The sequence below is a fragment of the Hemicordylus capensis genome, chromosome 2 (genome assembly GCF_027244095.1).
Source record: "Hemicordylus capensis ecotype Gifberg chromosome 2, rHemCap1.1.pri, whole genome shotgun sequence".
Classification (NCBI taxonomy): domain Eukaryota; kingdom Metazoa; phylum Chordata; class Lepidosauria; order Squamata; family Cordylidae; genus Hemicordylus; species Hemicordylus capensis.
Window position 1 is genome coordinate 394,690,505 of NC_069658.1, and position 20,445 is coordinate 394,710,949.

A 20,445-nucleotide genomic window follows, 5' to 3' on the forward strand; every position below is an offset into this window, starting at 1 on the left:
TTAATCCACTTGTACCTTAAACAATCACACATCCACCATCTTGAATCAAGGTGGATAACATCATTAGAAACTATGCCATTGAGGCATCCCTACGGGTCCTTACAATAGTACCAAATTTGGTTCAAATTGGTTGAGGCATTGTGAAGTTGCAAGGGGAATGTAACTGTAAATGAAACAGACTGATGGCATCAATACATGGTATAGAATTAATTAAAATGGAGACTTTAAAGCACCTTAGTGTTATGAATACACATCAACCCAAGAAGGGCAACACCACTGCAATTTCTGATTTTTTGACAGAATCTATACAAGCAAAAGTAAAGTTCTGTTGTGCAATCATCATCATCATCATCATCATCATCATCCCCCCCAGTGAGGCACTACCTTGGTGTGGTTGTAGGGCTTGCGTGCTCTGAGGAAGGTGAGAGCTATGCCAGAGGTCCAACCATACTGGACAGGTCTCACGAGAGGAGCCAGATGGAGAGAGAGTGCCTCTCCCATCAACAATATGGTGAGACATAATTTTAATAAATCTATACCGGATCGGTCGTTGCCTGGGTCAACAAGGACCGCGCCAGGTACTGGAGTACCTGGACATCTGGTGGCAAGTGGGCTACAGCAGGGATCCTCAATGTTGGGCCCCCAGATGTTCTTGGACTTCAACTCCCAGAATCCCCAGCCAAAGGCCACTGCAGCAGAGGATGCTGGGAGTTGAAGTCCAAGAACATCTGGGGGCCCAAAGTTGAGGATCCCTGGGCTACAGGACTCAGGATCTTCAGTTGAGCAACCAGGGCTGGAGACTGCAAGGTTACTGGAAGAAACGTCGCTTAACTGGAAAAAATATATGAAAAATGCCATCAAGGAAATAATGATCTGCTATTACTGTTGGAAATTCTCTGTGGTGAGAGAATTCCTTTCTCATTATAGCAGAGTGCACAGAGGCACAACACAGCGGATTTAGTTAGGCATGCGTGTATGCTGAGAGGAAAGTAACTTGGAGCCAATTCATAGTTTCAAATCAATATATAAGGCATTTATTAAGGAACTCCATTCTAGATAGGAAAGTGAGGAGTTAGGATCTCTAATCTATCTATCTAGCTGGATGCAGATGGATTCTGCATCTTGTCTGCACACATGGTGCAGGGAGAGAGGCTTGCCATGTTGCAAGGTAGAAGGACAGGAAGGGAAGAGAGGAGAGGAAGGAAGTTAGTCCCTGAGATTAGCAATCCACATTTCAAAGGGATAGTGTCAGATCAGTGGAGAAGGGATGACCAATGTCTTGACCCTCTAGCCCTCTGACTCACTAGTCTGTCCTCCACTGTATGTGACGAGACAGCGAAAAGTCCTTAACTTCCAACAATTACAAGTCTAGTCCAACTAGAAGAGGTTATTTTAAAAGAATGTACCACCAGAATTAATAAGTGAAAGAGCAAAGAAAATTAAAAATTGGACTGCACCAGGCGACGATGAACTGCATGGCTTTTGGCTTAAACACCTAACAAGCTTTCATAAACAACTATCAAAACAGTTCAACCACATTTTGCAAGGAGGTAATATTGAACAATGGCTAACAACTGGGAAAACTCATCTCATAATGAAAGACCCAGCAAAAGGTGCAGTTCCAAGTAATTAGACCAATAACCTGCCTACCAACCATGTTCAAATTATTAATGGGAATAATAGTAGATGAAGTGATGCAACACTTATTAACTAACAAACAGCTTCCAGTTGAACAGAAAGGAAATTGCCTGAACACCAGAGGCACAAAAGACCAGCTGCTGATTGACAAAATGATTTTAGAAAATTGCAAGAGAAGAAAAACCAATCTAAGTGTTGCATGGATTGACTACAAGAAAGCCTTCGACTCATTGCCTCACACATGGACACTAAAATGTTTAGAAACAACTGGTGTCAGCAAAAACATTCAGATATTTATTAAAAAAGCAATGAGCATGTACACAGTTAACAATCAATGGCAAGACACTTGGACAGGTTAGCATTAGAAGAGGTATTTTCCAAGGGGACTTTCACAAATACTAAACAATACTGGCCTCGGATACCAAACATCTAAAACATCAAGTAAAATCAACCATCTGCTGTACACGGATGATCTGAAGTTGTATGGAAAGTCCAAGTCAGAAATCGAATCACTGCTAAACACTGTCTGTATATTCAGTAGTGATATAGCAATGGAGTTTGGACTAGACAAGTGTGCTGCATTAATAACGAACAGAGGAAAAATAAGAAAAACAGAAAGAATAGAACTGCCCAATGGAAGCAACATCAAGAACCTGGAAGAGAAAGAACATTACAAGTACTTGGGCATTCTCCAGGCTGATAAGATTACACACACTGCACACACTGAAGTTAGAAGAAGAGCTGGAAGTGAATACATCAGAATTAGAAAAATCCTCAAGTCCAAACTCAATGGCGGGAACACCATACAAGCCACAAACACCTGGGCTATACCTGTTATCAGATACACTGCAGGAATAATAGACTGGACCCAGGCTGAGCTAGAGACGCTGGATCGTAAGACCAGGAAAATCATGACCAGCAATCATGCTCTGCACCCCTGCAGTGATGCAGATAGGCTATACCTCCCTCGCAGCTCAGGTGGAAGAGGAATGCTGTAAGTCCATCAAGCAGCAGAGGAGGAGAAAAGAGGCCTTGAAGAATATATCAAGGACAGTGAAGAAGATGCACTTCAAATGGTCAATAATAAGAAACTATTCAACACCAATGAAAAAAGCAGGCCTACAAGAAAGAACAAGTCAAGAACCGAGCAGAAAAGTGGAAAAATAAGCCACTGCATGGTCAATATTTGCACAATATAACTGGAAAATCAGACATCACCAAGACCTGGCAATGGCTTAAGAATGGCAACTTGAAGAAGCAGAGGGTTTAATACTGTCTGCACAAGGACAGGCACTAAGAACAAATGCAATAAGAGCAAAAGTAGAAAAATCAACAACAAAGAGCAAGTGCCGCCTTTGTAAAGAAGCAGATGAAACCAGAGGCGTAACTATAGGGGGGGCAGGGGGGGCACGTGCCCCGGGCGCCATCTTTTCTGGTCACGTGGGGGGCGCCGCCATGACCAAATTCTTTTTTAAAAAAATTTAATTTTTTGTTAATACAAATGTTTCCTGCTCAGTGCAGCAGTGCTGCAGCAGTCAAGGGAGCACGTCGGTGCCCCCTCCCCCACGAGCGGTCCCTTCCGTGCCGCCTGCGCCCCCCCATTGCTTTGCTGGCGCCTGGTGGCCAGTCAGTGGCCTGGCTTGGCGGCGGCGGGCGCTTGTGAGGAAAAACCTAAGTATAATGTAGTATGTTGGGGGGGCGGTGGGGGGGGCGCGGTGGGGGGGGGGCGCCATTTCAGTGCTTGCCCCGGGCGCTGTTTTCCCTAGTTACGCCTCTGGATGAAACAGTGGACCACCTAATCAGCTGTTGTAAAAAGATCACACAGACTGACTACAAACAAAGGCATGACAAGGTAGCAGGGATGATACACTGGAACATCTGCAAAAAATACAAGCTACCTGTAGCCAAATATTGGTGGGACCATAAAATTGAAAAAGTTGTCGAAAATGAAGATGCAAATATATTATGGGACTTCCGAATACAAACAGACAAACATCTGCCACACAATACACCAGATACAACTGTAGTTGAGAAGAAAGAAAAACAAGTGAAAATAATCGACATAGCAATACCTGGGGATAGCAGAATAGAAGAAAAAGAAATAGAAAAAAATCACAAAATACAAAGATCTACAAATTGAAATTGAAAGGCTGTGGCAGAAAAAGACCAGAATCATTGCAGTGGTAATTGGCGCCCTAGGTACAATTCCGAAACAACTTGAAGAGCACCTCAGCACCATAGGGGCCACAGAAACCACCACCAGCCAATTACAAAAAGCAACTTTACTGAGAACAGCCTATATTCTGCGACGATATCTATAACAACAACAAGAACAATACTGATAACAAAATTCAGCCATCTCAGGCCCTTGGGAAGGACTCGATGTCTGGATAAAACAAACCAGTCAATAACACCTATCAGATACACTGCAGGAATAATAGACTGGACCCAGGCTGAGCTAGAGACGCTGGATCGTAAGACCAGGAAAATCATGACCAGCAATCATGCTCTGCACCCCTGCAGTGATGCAGATAGGCTATACCTCCCTCGCAGCTCAGGTGGAAGAGGAATGCTGTAAGTCCATCAAGCAGCAGAGGAGGAGAAAAGAGGCCTTGAAGAATATATCAAGGACAGTGAAGAAGATGCACTTCAAATGGTCAATAATAAGAAACTATTCAACACCAATGAAAAAAGCAGGCCTACAAGAAAGAACAAGTCAAGAACCGAGCAGAAAAGTGGAAAAATAAGCCACTGCATGGTCAATATTTGCACAATATAACTGGAAAATCAGACATCACCAAGACCTGGCAATGGCTTAAGAATGGCAACTTGAAGAAGCAGAGGGTTTAATACTGTCTGCACAAGGACAGGCACTAAGAACAAATGCAATAAGAGCAAAAGTAGAAAAATCAACAACAAAGAGCAAGTGCCGCCTTTGTAAAGAAGCAGATGAAACCAGAGGCGTAACTATAGGGGGGGCAGGGGGGGCACGTGCCCCGGGCGCCATCTTTTCTGGTCACGTGGGGGGCGCCGCCATGACCAAATTCTTTTTTAAAAAAATTTAATTTTTTGTTAATACAAATGTTTCCTGCTCAGTGCAGCAGTGCTGCAGCAGTCAAGGGAGCACGTCGGTGCCCCCTCCCCCACGAGCGGTCCCTTCCGTGCCGCCTGCGCCCCCCCATTGCTTTGCTGGCGCCTGGTGGCCAGTCAGTGGCCTGGCTTGGCGGCGGCGGGCGCTTGTGAGGAAAAACCTAAGTATAATGTAGTATGTTGGGGGGGCGGTGGGGGGGGGCGCGGTGGGGGGGGGGCGCCATTTCAGTGCTTGCCCCGGGCGCTGTTTTCCCTAGTTACGCCTCTGGATGAAACAGTGGACCACCTAATCAGCTGTTGTAAAAAGATCACACAGACTGACTACAAACAAAGGCATGACAAGGTAGCAGGGATGATACACTGGAACATCTGCAAAAAATACAAGCTACCTGTAGCCAAATATTGGTGGGACCATAAAATTGAAAAAGTTGTCGAAAATGAAGATGCAAATATATTATGGGACTTCCGAATACAAACAGACAAACATCTGCCACACAATACACCAGATACAACTGTAGTTGAGAAGAAAGAAAAACAAGTGAAAATAATCGACATAGCAATACCTGGGGATAGCAGAATAGAAGAAAAAGAAATAGAAAAAAATCACAAAATACAAAGATCTACAAATTGAAATTGAAAGGCTGTGGCAGAAAAAGACCAGAATCATTGCAGTGGTAATTGGCGCCCTAGGTACAATTCCGAAACAACTTGAAGAGCACCTCAGCACCATAGGGGCCACAGAAACCACCACCAGCCAATTACAAAAAGCAACTTTACTGAGAACAGCCTATATTCTGCGACGATATCTATAACAACAACAAGAACAATACTGATAACAAAATTCAGCCATCTCAGGCCCTTGGGAAGGACTCGATGTCTGGATAAAACAAACCAGTCAATAACACCTATCTGACTGTGTAAATAAATCTATATATATAATTCTCCTGGGTGTGCCATGGAATGTGCGTCCTGGTGGCCCACCTGATTGGCTGAGGTGCACCCAAGAGGATTGTTTGCCGCGGCGGCGGGACTGACTGCGGAGGCAAGAGGTGGCGGTGGGCCTGGCCCAGATGTGGAGGCAAGGCCCAGGCGGGAGGGAAAGAAAGTGGCGGTGGGGAGGAGAGGTGGCTGGGCCTGGAAGCGGAGACTAGGGCAGAAGGTGGGGGGGAAGAGGTAACCGCCAGTCTCAAAGAGCGCACGGATGCTCTGTGCGGGGTCGGCTAGTAATAATAATAATAATAATCCAACAGATAAATATTTAACTTAAGAGTTTTAAACTGCTGTATCTCAGCCATTTCTTATCCAATCTTGAGTTCTGCTTCAGCTAGTAAAGCTTAAGTGCTTGAAAGTTTTCACCACAGAATTTTGACCACTAGAGGCTATTGCATTCTCTCTTCTTAATATCATGGTCCACCGAGGAAGGATATTAAATGCTAAGAGATATTTTTGCCATCCTTTGTCTGGGCCATTCACTTCTCTCTCAGCCTAACCTACTTCACAGGGTTGTTGTGAAAGAGAAACTTAAGTATGTAGTACACCGCTCTGGGCTCCTTGGAGGAAGAGCGGGATATAAATGTAATAATAATAATAATAATAATAATATATATATATATATATATAGAGAGAGAGAGAGAGAGAGAGAGAGAGAGAGAGAGAGAGAGATTTAAAATAATGCGAAAAACACACCAACATCTCCTTATCAACAATGTAACAGAGCACTAGAAAATAGTTCAGACACTGAAGTCATGTCAGAATCTTTATTGGAAAAAAAAATCACAGCATCTCCATTATTATTCAAACACATTTAATAAACAAAGAAAACAGTAGCAAAGGGCACTGACATGTGACAAACTGTACAAAACCTCTAGGTTTGCAGGCAAAACCTGAGGGTGAGGAGCCCACGGCCCGGCTGCGGAGGTCCGAGGAACCCCCCCCACCCCATTGCGGGGAACCCCCCCTCCCCTCGGACCACTCAGTCACCCCTGAGAAAAAACTGATTTAAAATGTGCAGAAACAAAGACACTTTTAAGAGAAGGTTAGCTTAAACCTTGCTGTAACGGAACCATTGGCCACTGGGCAACTAGACCTGTTACCAGGTCCCCAGGGCTAGCCAATAATTTAAAGAAAACCTTCCCAAGAGATGCAAATCACCCAAATTAATATCCATCCTGCCATTTGCTTATCTCTTCCTAAATTACTGCCTTCTGCAGGGGAAACAGGATTTTAAAATTTATTTTCCAGCTTTAGCTTAGGAGAGAATGTTTCGACCGAGATAAAGGCAAATGGAAGGAAAAGCCCTGTTGCTATAAAGGCAGAGATGCAACTGGTGCAGAACATGGAAGCCAGCTCTTGAGATTAACAGGGCCTGAAGGTGACCTGTCATGGTGAGGAAAGAGAATTTCACAGGTGGATGAGCTGGAACGGTGTCTCGCCGTAGCTGGATTTCAAGCCCTTATACTAGGAAAGCCAACTGCTTTTCCAGTCCCTAATACTGTTTCTATCTCCAACTAAACGGCTTGCCACTCCAGGGAGGGTCCCAACAATTTTAATTACTTTAGTTGAGAGTGCTTAATAAAGGAAAGGAAGGAGAAGGCAATGATGCTTCAGTGAAGAGTTAAATCCACTGAAAACCTCTCACTAGTTGTCAGCAGCAAGTGGAGTGAGTATATTGGATAGGATCGCCCCATCAACCAGGTAGAAACACCATAATTTTCTCAGAGAAGGTTTACTATAATCCAGCTGTCTCTAACTCTGCTGGAACATACTACATCAAGCTGGTTATGGTCCACTTCTCATTCTGATTTTTTTCTAGATTCAAATGAAGCTGTTCCCAATGGCACGATGTGGGCAAATGATTGAGAAACTTGGTTGTCCCGACATCAGGCACTCCTCTAATGGGGCTTCCTCATGCATGGCGTTTTTGGTGACCATAAAATAAAATTAAAAAACAAAACACAATGAGGTATTTGTTTTGGTCAACTAAAGCTACACAGTAAGGTCTCCTTCCAAGCAAACCTAACACTGCTACGTGCCCAGCAAGGTGGGGAATGAGTTGGGTTAGGCCATGTTGGAAATGACAGCTACTCTTGGCATTGTCAGCCTGTTTCTCTTTCAACTAGTTCATACCACCTTCCACTCCCCACCCTTCCAGAGGAGGAGAGATCATGAGGGTACACATGACTGTTATACATTTGTAGTTTTTATATAGGAGGCCCTCATTTTCCATGGGTTTGTTTTCTGCAATTTCGCTTATTCATGGCTGACAAATGGGTCTTTTTCTGGAGTATATGTTTTTGGCTATTTGCAGTTTTTAGTTTAGCAATATAAGCATGTGCCTTATATTGATGTGGTTTGAGGAGGAGCTTTATGGAGCTTGGTGTGGTTGAGGAGGAGCTTTATGGGTTGTTAAGAAGTTGATGATGGAGGTTGGAGAGTGTGTCTTGCAGGAATTTGGAGTACCTTGCGATTTGGAGTGTCTTTTGGAGCTGCTGTTTAAGGTAAAGTCCAGGTCATCTTTGGGATTGTTCCTCTGAGGGTGAGTGCTCTGTACAGTACTGTATTGGACAATACCATTCAGTACAGTATAGGCAATTCTTTGCCTATTTCTGCTGCCCCCCCCCCGCTTTGGGTGATTTTGGGGACTTAGAAATTTTCCAGGGAACCTAACCCCCAGATTCCCATAAGCTCAATGGTCCCCTCCATTTTTCGTTTTTGCTATTTCCTGTAGTAACTGGAAACCTAATCCCCAAGGAAAATGAAGGCCTCCTGTACTACCTAACAGCACATTATACACCTGGTTATTTCTCGGTTGTGGACACACACCAACAACGGCTGAAGGTACAAGATACTCAGATTTATGTACACATCACAGTGTTCGTTAAATCCAGCCAAGACGTACAGTCTAATTGTGCCAATACCAACAAATTTATAAAAAGGAAGGACAGGGTAGGACAAGAAAATTGGTTTTGTTCAACACAGTATGGAGCCAGTTGGGTTTCAGCAGCTGGTAACTGACACAGAGTTTCAAGACCTTTGGCACAGTCTGTTGAGACGGAGACTGAACTAGTACACCTTACTTAATCCCTAAACCTCCAGTGAAGCTTTGGAGGTATGTTGGCAGAACTGGTAGGGAAGCTCAGTGATATATGCACAGAAAACTGAAATGCAATGGAGGATGTGGGGTAGGGGGGATTGGGTGCCAAACTTGATTTGAACTCCTTTGCTATATGTATGATGAGGTCTTCCATGCCCTCAGTAGCACTCTGTCCTTCCCCCTCACTCCTTAAATTTACAAGGAAGAAATAGAATGGAGAGCCTCTTTCTCCACACCATAAAATATGAAAGACACAGTGACTGCAATTCCTTAGTGAAAAATCCCAAGCATGTCAGTTGGAATAAGGGATCCTCTGATCACAGGCTAATATGGAAGCTTCCATTACTATATGGAAGAGACCAGAGTATTCCAGTTTCTCTGGAACTTTGGTTCTGTATGTTTGGACCTTAACTCAAAGGCCAAGACAATTTACAAGGAACAAAGCCAGGATGTAAAGGGGTGGTATTGTGCAGCAAATGCTCAAGGGATTGATTCCATTAATCAACAACTAGGAAGGGACATTTCACTGATTAGGGATGGCACAAATTCACTGACATGATCAGCGAGTCCCATTTGGCTAAGATCAGAATTCAAGAGAGGCACAACATTTTCACATCCATTCAAGGCATTCCAAAGAAAAAGAGTTACACAAGTTAACACACCACTTTGGACAAGAAACATCACAACAGTTTGGCAACTTTCAACATCACCCTTCCCCACCCTACTCCCAAACCTGTGTAATGCCCCTTAGTTATTTTGGATAAGGGGGAAGGGGACTGCAAATGCAGAATCACTATGTGTAAATAAGGGACCCTCCATCCCTGAATGTATTGGATAGAAGTTGTTAAACCTACCAAATTAGCTATAGTACAAAAGAAAACCTGCTTTAATGCAGGACAGCAAGAGAACAAGGGGGTCACTTCATGCTGTTGGAGACAAGACAAGGCAAAGCTGAACTTGGCAGGAACAAATCCTCCAGATTTAAAAAACAAACAAAAAAACTTTAAATTAAGTCAAGGAACTATATTTCAGGCTCTGACAGGAGAAAAGGGACCCAAGCCCCATTGTCATTCTCCTCCGACACCAAGAAAATAAGAGACAGTACAACTTAATTGGAAACTTGGGGGTGATCATACATTTTTAAAGATGTGTGAAGAGCAATGACCAAACCAAACAGTGAGAAATGCCTACAGCTCATAATTTAGTGTTATCAAAAGAAAAACCCCTTCAGCTAAGGCCCCACTGGAGGCATAATTCCTCCCTGCAACCCTGACCAAGAACTTTGGATTTCCTAATCAGATATGGGCAAATCTAACTGGGATAAACTTCCTGATTTAACTGTAATAAATGGCACTGTTCAAAACCAAAGTTCTCTATCATTTACTCCAGACCAATGATGACTGGGATAGCTTAAGGAGTCAAAAGGGCTCCAGAGACACTGCCCCAGAGACAAAAATCACATCAATGCCAAGAACAAAAAAGAAATAGAAAAAAGAAAAAGGTAGTGGGGTAAACAGGCTACCCAGCTGCAAGAGTCTCTTCTGTCCTCTTCACTTTCTGTGACTGGGGTGGGGCGAGCCTTTGGTTTGTACCAGGATTAATTCTTCACTGGCAGGGCAGGCTCAGCTTTGCTTTGTGTTAGTTTGATTACTGTACAAAAGCAAGGTTGGACTGCAAGAAAAATACTCTGCCCAGCTAGATTGCCTTTTTGACATCTGGGAGTTTTAAAGAATTAGATGCTCAGATTACATCCGGGATCCTCGCTCCTGAAGAATCTGGGAAAAGAAAAACATTTGTACAACAGTAGTTAGCTAGGATTTAGTTTAGATGCACTTTTTCTTTGTGCAATAGAGGGAAAGCAATCTGTTCTGGAAGAAACAATCTGAAGTGAACTCCAGTTGTTACAAGATTCTTAACTGGCTTCTTACCATGTTGTAATGAACAAGAGGTTCTGGTAAGAACTAATCTGCCTACTTTATTTTCATTATAATCTTAATTGACAATTACCAACTTCTGCATCAAGCATTCACACATCTACCATCTTGAACTGGGATGGATGACATCATCACAACTATGCCATTGAGAGGTCCCTACAACTGTACTAAAGTTGGTCCTGATCGGTTCCTGATCCTGCACCTAAAATGTTCATACATCCGTCATCTTGAATTGGGGTGGATAACATCACCACAAACTACGCCATTGAGTTGTCCCTATAACAGTACCAAATCTGTGAAGTTAACAGTGGGACACAGACATGGACAGAAAGTTGGGTGATCTCATAAGCTTACTGTCCTTAAGAAAAGTAGGTTAAAAATGTATGGACACTTGCCAAATTAACTACTGGACAAGTAGTCCAGTAGTCCTTATATACAGAATATTTATTATAGTTAAATTAAAACAATGACTTAGCATGGGGAAAATGGGTCATGCTAGAACATTTAATATCTACAAAGCTTGCCTCTGCAAACATCTTGCACATTGATACACCTTGGCTGCTCCAGCTTTCTACTTGTACTGCAATTTAGCTGGATTTTATCAGTCTGTAAACTTCTATTTCATGGTTTAATCTGATGAAACGAGTTTATATGCAAAAGGTTGGATTTTCATAGATTAGTTTCTATCCCTAAAGTACTACAAGATTCATGCATGTCTATCTTTGCAAACTCATATACAACCTTTTTGCATAATTCCTCTCAGGTCTCCCCTTGCCTCTCCATTTTAAACAGATAGAAACTACAGCATATATATTGTCACAAATGTTAATGTGAGTACTGTCAATGCCTCTACGTAACAAATATTATCTCCACGTTACAGAAGAGAGAAAAAGTTCTATGTCCTGATTTGCAATAGCAGGAATGTCAAAGGAAATCAACTTCCTGGAGACAATGCACTTAAAAACTGGATCTTGCACACTTTTTACAGAAATGAGAAGTGGGGAGGGAAGCCCCTTCCGAGCTGGTCATTAGAGAAGCTTATTAAGCATTCATGGCTGTTGTGTCTTACAATAATCATAGTCAAAAATGTATCAGAAATTGCACACTTCACAACACAAACAAGCTGCTTTCCTCTATAAAGAAGGATCAACATGATCCTCAAGGAGTCTGTTCACAAAGCAGTTCCTCACCTTTGCTTTCTCACTAGGCTCTATGACGATCCCATTGGTAGAATTATTGAGCTCTCTAGATACAACACAGAGAAATTCTGCTTGGTCCTCATTTCCATAGTTATAGGAAGAGCCGATACTGATTAGCTGATGAAAAGGAAAACAACAAAGACTGTAAAGGTTAAAAGCAGCAAGATGTGAGGAACATTAGGTGATTATCTTCACAAGATCACACTACAACTTCAGCTGACCCAGTCTTCAACAGTGGTCAGTTCCAGATACCGCAGAAAGAAGGATCAAAGAGCACAGGCCATGACAAAGCACTCTGCATTCTTGATTAATTGTAGGCTGCTTTGGGGGTATATTCAGATTGAAAGGCAGGATATAGCTCTTTTAATAATAAAATCACTTTTCACCCTGTGAATTTTTAAGCAATAATTTTTTGAATAAGTAATCCAGAAGTCTTTTCTTTGCTATGCTACTTGACAAATTGACTTTCTGCAATGTTACTGAGCTACAGACACCTGCATTTATATTCTTATTGGATTCTAACAGCACTAGTTAGCATTATCAAACCCAACTCCTTCATTAATGTTCTTCCTCATTTCTATTCTTGCCTAAACACCAACCAGTGCCATTTAAAAATGTCAGCATTCTTTAAAAACAAAAAACCAAAAAAACTTTGCGTGACTAGAGGCTGCAGATACATCTGGGTAATCACACAAGGCAATGAAACATTTAGGATTATGGTGTGCTAGGAAGGATGTATAAGGTGTGTGTGTGTGTGTGTTTGCGTGCACACACACCCACCCCCTAGAATACCAAAGATTAAACAATAACAAAATTTGAAATGAATGCAAGCAGAAGTAGAGTACAAACAAGAAGTAAAGCAGTTTTACAGAAGCTCACATTACTGAGCAACAGGACTCCAATTAGTTTCTAATTATGAGCAGTAAGGAGCAGCAGCAGCAGACCATGTGTTGGTATCAAAAGAAACAAGATAGTACATACGGCAACACAAACCTGAATGTTTGAATAATAGCATGGCTAATCAACTTGAAAAAAGAATCATGGGGAGTTTAAGTGATAGTGAGCAAAGTACCCTGAAGTTTAAGGACATCCTGGCCTTACAAATAATATCTTGGTAATATTTGTTGAATAGGAAGAATATGGAATGGATTTTATTGTGTCCTTTGATACCTCATTAAGCATAACTAGATGAATGGTTAACTCCATCCACCCATGTCATGTGGGAGAAGGCCTTTTTGAATGGCTGCTCCCACCCTGTGGACCTCCTGGGAGATAAGGGTACATCTCATTGCGATTGCTCCATTGGCTGGGGAAGGCCTATCTTGTCTACTGGCTTTTCTGAATTTTATTTAAGGATTTTGTCAGCTGCTGATTATACAGTGGTACAGTATGTCATTTTGTTTTCATATTGTTTATATATTACTTTAATCTCTGTTAGATAAGCCACCTTGAGTTTTGTTTTGTTTTTAAAGAAAGACAGAGGTGGGTAGGTATACAATTTTAAATAAAAATATAGGAACTCTGACGATATGAATTGGAAGTACAGTCATAATTATTCTAATTCCTAACATGCAGTGCTGCAGACTGACTCAGCCCATGCTGGTCCTTGCCAGGTGACCAAATGCTGGATACTGGATACTCAGTCTGTATGGATGGCTCAATTTAGCATAGGAGTGTGCAGAAGGGAGAAAAATGCTTGCCTTTCTCAGAATGGCTCTCCTACTTGCTGCCAAGTCTTACAGTACATCTGGCATATGGAAAGCTGCCATCTGGCCATGCCCTAATAGGTGCATTTCCATCAGTAAAAGACTTGAAGCTCTACAGAGGCCACTGAAAATAATACAAAAATGCAATCTGAGGGTTTAAGAACTGCAGCTCACTTAGAAAATGGAACTGATTGACCATACTGCACAAAACTAGACATTAAAAAAAATTTAAATGTGAGTATTAGCCCGAGAGGATTCTGTGATTCTCCAACAGTGAAGATAGTGCTCCTAGCAAACCGTGTACTAGCAACTACCGTTGCTAGCTACTCCTAGCAAATACCATGTACTAGTCAGTGATAGCAGTTTTACTTAATGAAAAATGGTTATCACTGACAGATTTGGTCAAGGGAACAGGAAGGTGATTTGGAATTAGATGAAATCAGACCTCCCCTTAAATGAGCAGACTAGGTATACTTTATGGTGTTCCTAACAGAATATATTCTGTAGATTTTTAAAACATTCCCAATAAAATACACAGCCACATTCACGATTTAGTAGGCTACTGTTTTCCACTCCCTTCTTTTCAACAGCAAATAAAAAGAGGGGCAGATAAGCTGTGATATAAACAGAGAATTGGGTTGATCGCACATAGCTAGCTCATTAGCACTGGATACCTGTTCAAATTTCCACCCATCAGACATAGTGGATACCATCTGGGTGAGCTCTTCCTCTTGGCATTGCAGAACTCTATACACATGCTTGACAGGTCCCTAAAACCCAAGGGGAAAACCAAAAAACCAAGTTAGAAATCAGCACTGTATTTTTGTTAATAATGAAACACAGCTTTGGTTTAGCATCAGGAAAACATGGCTCCCACTGACTCCTGGGAACATACACCTTGAAAAACATTTCTAGCCATCATAATTTGTAAAATGCCTGAAAGAAAAGTGGGGAAGACTTTTGGCAAGGACTTAGAAATCCAAGTAAATAAGCAGGAAGAATGTGGATTTTATGGCACAGAGATAGCTAGTATATACATTTAACATGATAAATACATCACAGTAGTTGATGGTAAGAAGGGCACACAAAGATATTCTAGCTTCACCAGGAAAAGTGATAAGGAACCCAGCCTGCTCTTCTTTCTAGCATTTCCAACCTGGGTAGGGCCTAGAGTTCTGAGCTTTCCATACTCAACATGTATTTCTCTCCTTGTTGCTGAACATGGGCACAATCCAAAGGAAATGAAGCATGCTCAGCTTTCACTGACACAACACAGCTGACTTCACTGGTCTCCTCCCCGCCCCCCAAGTATGCTGAAAATGTATCTGGGTTGAGCTGAGCTGCATGTTTTGTATACCTATTGTATCCCCAATGTTCGGCCAGTCTCAATTTTCTTCAAAAGAAACAATTTTCATTCCTCCAAAAAATAAAATAAAATAAAATAAAATAATCCCAAATGTCAGAAGAATACATGAAAAATAAATGTATACAAATGCATACAATTTATTCTAGCAGTCTAATGCAAGTTTTCAGACTTTGTAGCAAAACTGGAGATCTGTAGACCTTAAACCATTATAAATGGCTGAATTTTGACCAGGGTTCCATAAATCCATTTATGGCTGGCTTTTGCAGAGGGCAGCAGCAGCAAAGTGCTACTATCTTCTGCAAAAACTGCACAGGAGCAAGCATTCCTCCTTTCCTCCAAGTTCTCAGAGAACATGCCAATGACATATGGGGAGGGGAGGGGAGGGGGCGACAACAAACAATGATTAGATAGAAACCAAGCCAACATTTGTAGAATTCTGATTCTGACTATACATTGCTCTCTTCCGTTCTCTTTTAATGTGCATTACTTGAGAAGTTCTGCTTTCATTGTCGCGTATTCGCTCCTTCACCAGTCGTACTAGAGATGCAATGTTGTAAAACTCAGCTTCTTCCAGCACACCTAGGAATGAGAACCAAGAGTACAGGTAGGGTTTTGATAACCTTCAGAAAAAGAAGAAGAAAAAGATGCTAGGAAGTAGAAACTACCACCCTGCTAACGCTCAAATATTTCTATGGAGAGAATTCTATACTCTGACTCTGTATGCTTTTCATAATCAATCAATCAATCAATCAATCAATCAATCAATCATGTTTATTTACGGTCATAGACCAAATATGCTTTTCATAATATGGCCCCATTTTTAATACATTAAAAATTCTATTTCAATCCAGTGGTTACCTTGAAAGTCAACAGGGATGTGATGTTACTGAAATCTCATATTGCTAGGAGCAAAAACAAAATAATGGCCCCATTTTTAATACATTAAAAATTCTATTTCAATCCAGTGATTACCTTGAAAGTCAACAGGGATGTGATGTTACTGAAATCTCATATTGCTAGGAGCAAAAACAAAATAATGGGGAAATGCTACTACAAACATCTCAAAATACTTATTTTATGAAGAACTGTGTGTATATGTGTATCTCTTCACTCATTACAGAAAATTAGAATGATAACTTGGAGATTCTGGCAGAAAATCTGTCCCTTCCATTTGAAGCTCTTTACAAAAGGGGGTTTATTTCTGCAGGCTAGTTTCTAATAGAACACATCTAATAGGAAAGAGCCACTAATGCTCCCTGATCAAATGCCTTGGGCCAGATAGTTATGACAGAATAATGTGGTCAGAGATGTGCACCTCCCTGAAAAACATTAGTCTTGTGCTGTTCATCTGTGGATTTGTCTGAAATAAACCACCACATTATCGTAAGCCAGAAACATGCAGTCTATGATTTGACTCCAGCCCAGAATTAGGCAGGCTTGTCCACTGTTTCCAGTTAGCCTAAGCGTATTTACTTCTGTGCTGGAGTATAGCCAACATCCATTAAGAATCCCTCTGGTGTTTTAAGGATACAGAGTGACAATGATATAAATCAAAGTCAGACACAAAGTACTGCAGTCCCCTTTTCTTACCTTCTTCTGCCAGCTCTTTGTTTATTATGAGTTTTCCATGCCGGAGGTAGTTCAGAATTGGACCAAAATATGTAGGATCCCTGTCAATGAGATACGCCCCTGTTTCATCCTGTTAGGGCAACACCAGTGTCAGATTCTGATGCTACAAAGGACAGTTCAATGGAACTAGAAATTTGGCTTGCAGAAACTAGCGTCATGAAAATAGGAATTTGGTTCTCTGCAAATAATGTGTGTTCTTTGTCAGTAAAACAAGTGGGCTCTTTTAACTAATTGAGTCTATTCTATATCATGCAGTCCAACAGGCTAGTATGGTTAAGTCACACTCGTTTCTAGCATGGCTGTTTGATCAGTAAAAAAAGAAAAAAGTTGGCGGAGAAGAGGTCAATTGACCAGTTAAATAATGCTAAATATTTAAGGTATTAACTTAGCAGACATGCACAAAAACTTGTGAAGAATAATAATTAAATTTCAAATTACTAGCTAACATCCAGACTAACGTTGCATGCCGATCTTTCCTCTGCAGCTCTCTGTGCCTACCAAAAATATGGCCAAGGGTCCCACAAACTTCAGGGACATATTTTAGTAAGGCACAATGGGCTGCAGAAGAATGGGGCCTGGAAGCCTGGCAAAAATCACCCCTACCCAGTTGCATGTATGCAACTTTTTGCAGCACACATTAGCCACTGTGTCAAATTATTATTAACAGTCAAAATTATTATGCAAATACAAACACCTATCAGAGACAAAAAAAAGCAGTTCTTGGCCTTTATTTGGAAACCTAGGGATAGTCAAAAAAGAGTTTCACATTTTGTTTTATGAATTTCAAACCAATAGAAGCCACATATCACTCTACAAGACAAAAGTTAGATGTTAAATGTTAAAATAGCACAGGGCATGAGGTGCTTACTTGAGAGGAGGATGAGAACAAAGAGCACATACATTTTCAGGATCCTGCAGGAAATGGTAGCAACACACTACTACTTCTACCTCATCTATTAGATGACACCAAGATGCAATTAAAAAGATAGGCCTCCACCTAAAGAGCATTCCACTTAATTACCTTCCACTTATTTACCAGAAGTAAGCTGCTCTTACACCCACTAGTAGTAGGCTGTTAACATCAATGAAAGTGTTCTGCCTCTGGATTATTCACCAAATATTAACAATGGTGAATTGTTAACTAAGGGAATTAAGGAATGGGCAAAAATTTGTCCCTAGGATCTGTGGAGAAATTCACATACTGAACTGAAAAGTACATACTCTGACAGCTGTGTACAAGAGAAAAGGTTCATATTTATGTTCTGCTTGCCAATCCTCCCCATCCCACTCTGCAACTAAGCAAAATAACAGAAATACTTGAACATCCTACAATCAGAGAGGGCAAGTGAAGGTGTGCTCACGGTGAAACAAAATAGCGGACAATTGCATGTATTTAGCTATTATAGCTATTATTTTAATTGGAAGGGTATGAGCTGACAAGCATGATGGTTGTATTTACTACCTGAAAATAATGCCTGCTCTCATTGTGGAAAGTGGGAAGAGTGAAATGGGTTGGCTGACTTGGAGGAAGAGGGAGTACTGATCCTACACAGGTACAAGATGGAGAGAAACAATAGGATGGGGGTAAGAATGACCAGAATCCCAAGATATAAAATCTCTATGTGTGGAGATTACTGATTTTATTTTGAAGAGAAGGACTGCATTCCCGATATGGATACCAAAATTTTTGCTTGCTTTGTATGAATGCAACAATATTGCAAGATCCCCAAAAGAGGCATGTATTATGTCTTTGCAACACTTACATACCTTGGCATTTCCTTAACAATTAAATAACACAGAAATAACACAGAATTGTGGAACTTTCATTTTTAGAAGTACTGTAGAAGTACTTTAGGAGTTTCAGAACTATAGGAGAATTGTCTGCCCCTTGTGATGTTTTACAATGGTTGATTCAGAAGAGTACAGGCATTCCATTAAAAAATGCACAAGCCATCCAGAAACCCTTGCAGTTTCAGATGGGCACAGAAATCTAGTTTTGGCAGGCAGACTGCATAATAAATACTTAAGGGTGATCGTCCAAAGTGATAGACTTCCTGCCCAAAGTGTATTACAGAAATGATATATTTGAAGAAACTGCTGTTATTTACCGATTTGTTTATTGAATACTTGTGCTAAGTCTTTGGGTAGATGCAGATAATTATTTTACCACAGATCCGCAACTGATAGGTATATTCTCTTTATGACGTAGTAGAATTCTAATCGCATCTAGTTACCAAGTGGTTAAATTAAAATAGACACCATCAAAAGGTGCCACTTTTGATGGCCGTCTGTGTCAATGTGAGCAGAATGCAGGATGTGACCAAGTCGGTAACATTAGAATGCACGAGGGAGGGGATCTCGTTTGTTTTCAGGAGAAAAAGTACACACCCACCTCCACACATGCAGCTCGAGATTTTAAAGGAATGCTCCCTGAGAGTTTAGCATCCACCCCGCTTTCCCTTTTCTTTGGTACTGAAGCAGACAGAGGCTCCGACTCCAGCTTCCGGGCGCCTGGAGATCTGCAAGGACCTTATCGCCGCCGCTTTCCCGGAGTAACAACGGGAAGGGGCTGTAGCAGGCGCGGGATGGAGAATAGGCTGCTCTGGAGAGGCGCCATATAAGGGAGCGAGACGCACTCCTGCTTCCACTCACCTTATCCGAGCCCAGTTCGGGCCCCTCCTGGCAGCAGAGGCGGCAGAGGAAGGACTTGGGCTCGCGGCAGAGCGTCTGGCGGGTGCTCACGAAGTAGGTGCCGCCCACGTTGAGCCGGACCCACTTGGAGCCCCCTCCTCCTCCGCCGCCGCCGCCGGCCGGCACGGCTCTATCGGGCGCCGAGGGCTCGGGACTGCGGGGCGGGCCGGCGGGAGCCGCGGCCGGGCGAGGACTGGGCGGCCCAGCCGGTGGGAGCGGGCTGGGGGTGCGGCCCCCCCGCGGCGGCCCCTCGCCCGCCGCCAGCTCCGCCATTCTCGGCTGCGGCTTCTCCCCGGGAAGATGCACGGCAGGCTCAGCGGCTGCGGGGGAGAGGCTGGAGCTGCGCTCGACGGGGCTCCACAGCCATCCCCCTAGTCCCTGCTGACAGGGAGAGCCGGACTTCCGGGATACCCAGCCATTTCCGGGTCGCCCCCTGCTTGCGAGGCCTAACGGACTCCTTGGAGCGCTTGGCACGGTGGGGGCCTCCCCGAGTCCGGAGGGAACCAACAAAAACGGGGGAAAGGGGCGCTAATAAATAAATAAATAAATATATAGTTATTTATTTAAAGTAAATGTCTGAATTGAAGGGATTATACTTCCGGGTAACTAGAAAAACGCTACTGAGAAGCCCTGGAAGGAGTATTATGCTCCCGGAATCACATATAAATGCTTCCGTGCTGTTCATCGTCTGCGGACAGAATTTCCGGGTTGCTTTGGACGCCCCTTTTCCCCCCTTTTAAGCGGGTTGAAAGTGACGGCGGCTTATAGAGCTGATAAAGCAACCTACAGCTGTGATCTGGCAGCAGCATAGTCAGTCAATCAGTTTATTACGAACTTTGATCAATTACATATAACAACAAAGTTACAAATTAACAACACAACGATTAGCATCGCTTCCAGAGTTATATCCAGACTAACATACAGATTAACCTATGTCAGTGTCAATATATATTGTTAATTAAGAAGTTTTCAATATAAGTGTCTAGCATAAACTTTGCTAATATGAGAAAGGCGGCTGATCGGCCTGTAATTAGCTGGGTCAGCCTTATTGTCTTTTGTTTAAAATCGGATTATGGAGGGACTCCAATCTCTAGGCACA

The 20,445-nt window shown here is 42.3% G+C and overlaps 1 protein-coding gene across 1 annotated transcript; it reads right to left on the minus strand.

The window, feature by feature from the left end:
• Positions 1-6,471: 6,471 nt before the first annotated feature.
• Positions 6,472-19,985, minus strand: KCTD2 (potassium channel tetramerization domain containing 2). Its single transcript, XM_053296646.1, has 6 exons — positions 19,308-19,985; positions 16,617-16,725; positions 15,514-15,605; positions 14,335-14,430; positions 11,946-12,071; positions 6,472-10,596 (listed from the first exon to the last, which is right to left on the minus strand). The coding sequence occupies exons 1-6, from the start codon at positions 19,617-19,619 to the stop codon at positions 10,567-10,569; spliced, it is 765 nt and encodes a 254-aa protein (XP_053152621.1). The 5' UTR covers positions 19,620-19,985; the 3' UTR covers positions 6,472-10,566.
• Between the last annotated feature and the right edge of the window lie 460 nt (positions 19,986-20,445).

What these genes read in the sequence shown, in the direction of transcription:
- KCTD2 (XM_053296646.1), bottom strand. Translation starts at nt 19,619, where the DNA reads ATGGCGGAGCTGGCGGCGGGCGAGGGGCCGCCGCGGGGGGGCCGCACC. An exon ending in ATGAAAGCAGAACTTCTCAA is followed by an intron (nt 14,431 to 15,513) that starts GTAATGCACATT and finishes CTTGGGTTTTAG; the next exon opens with GGACCTGTCAAGCATGTGTA. An exon ending in AGCCTAGTGAGAAAGCAAAG is followed by an intron (nt 10,597 to 11,945) that starts GTGAGGAACTGC and finishes TTCTTTTCCCAG; the next exon opens with ATTCTTCAGGAGCGAGGATC.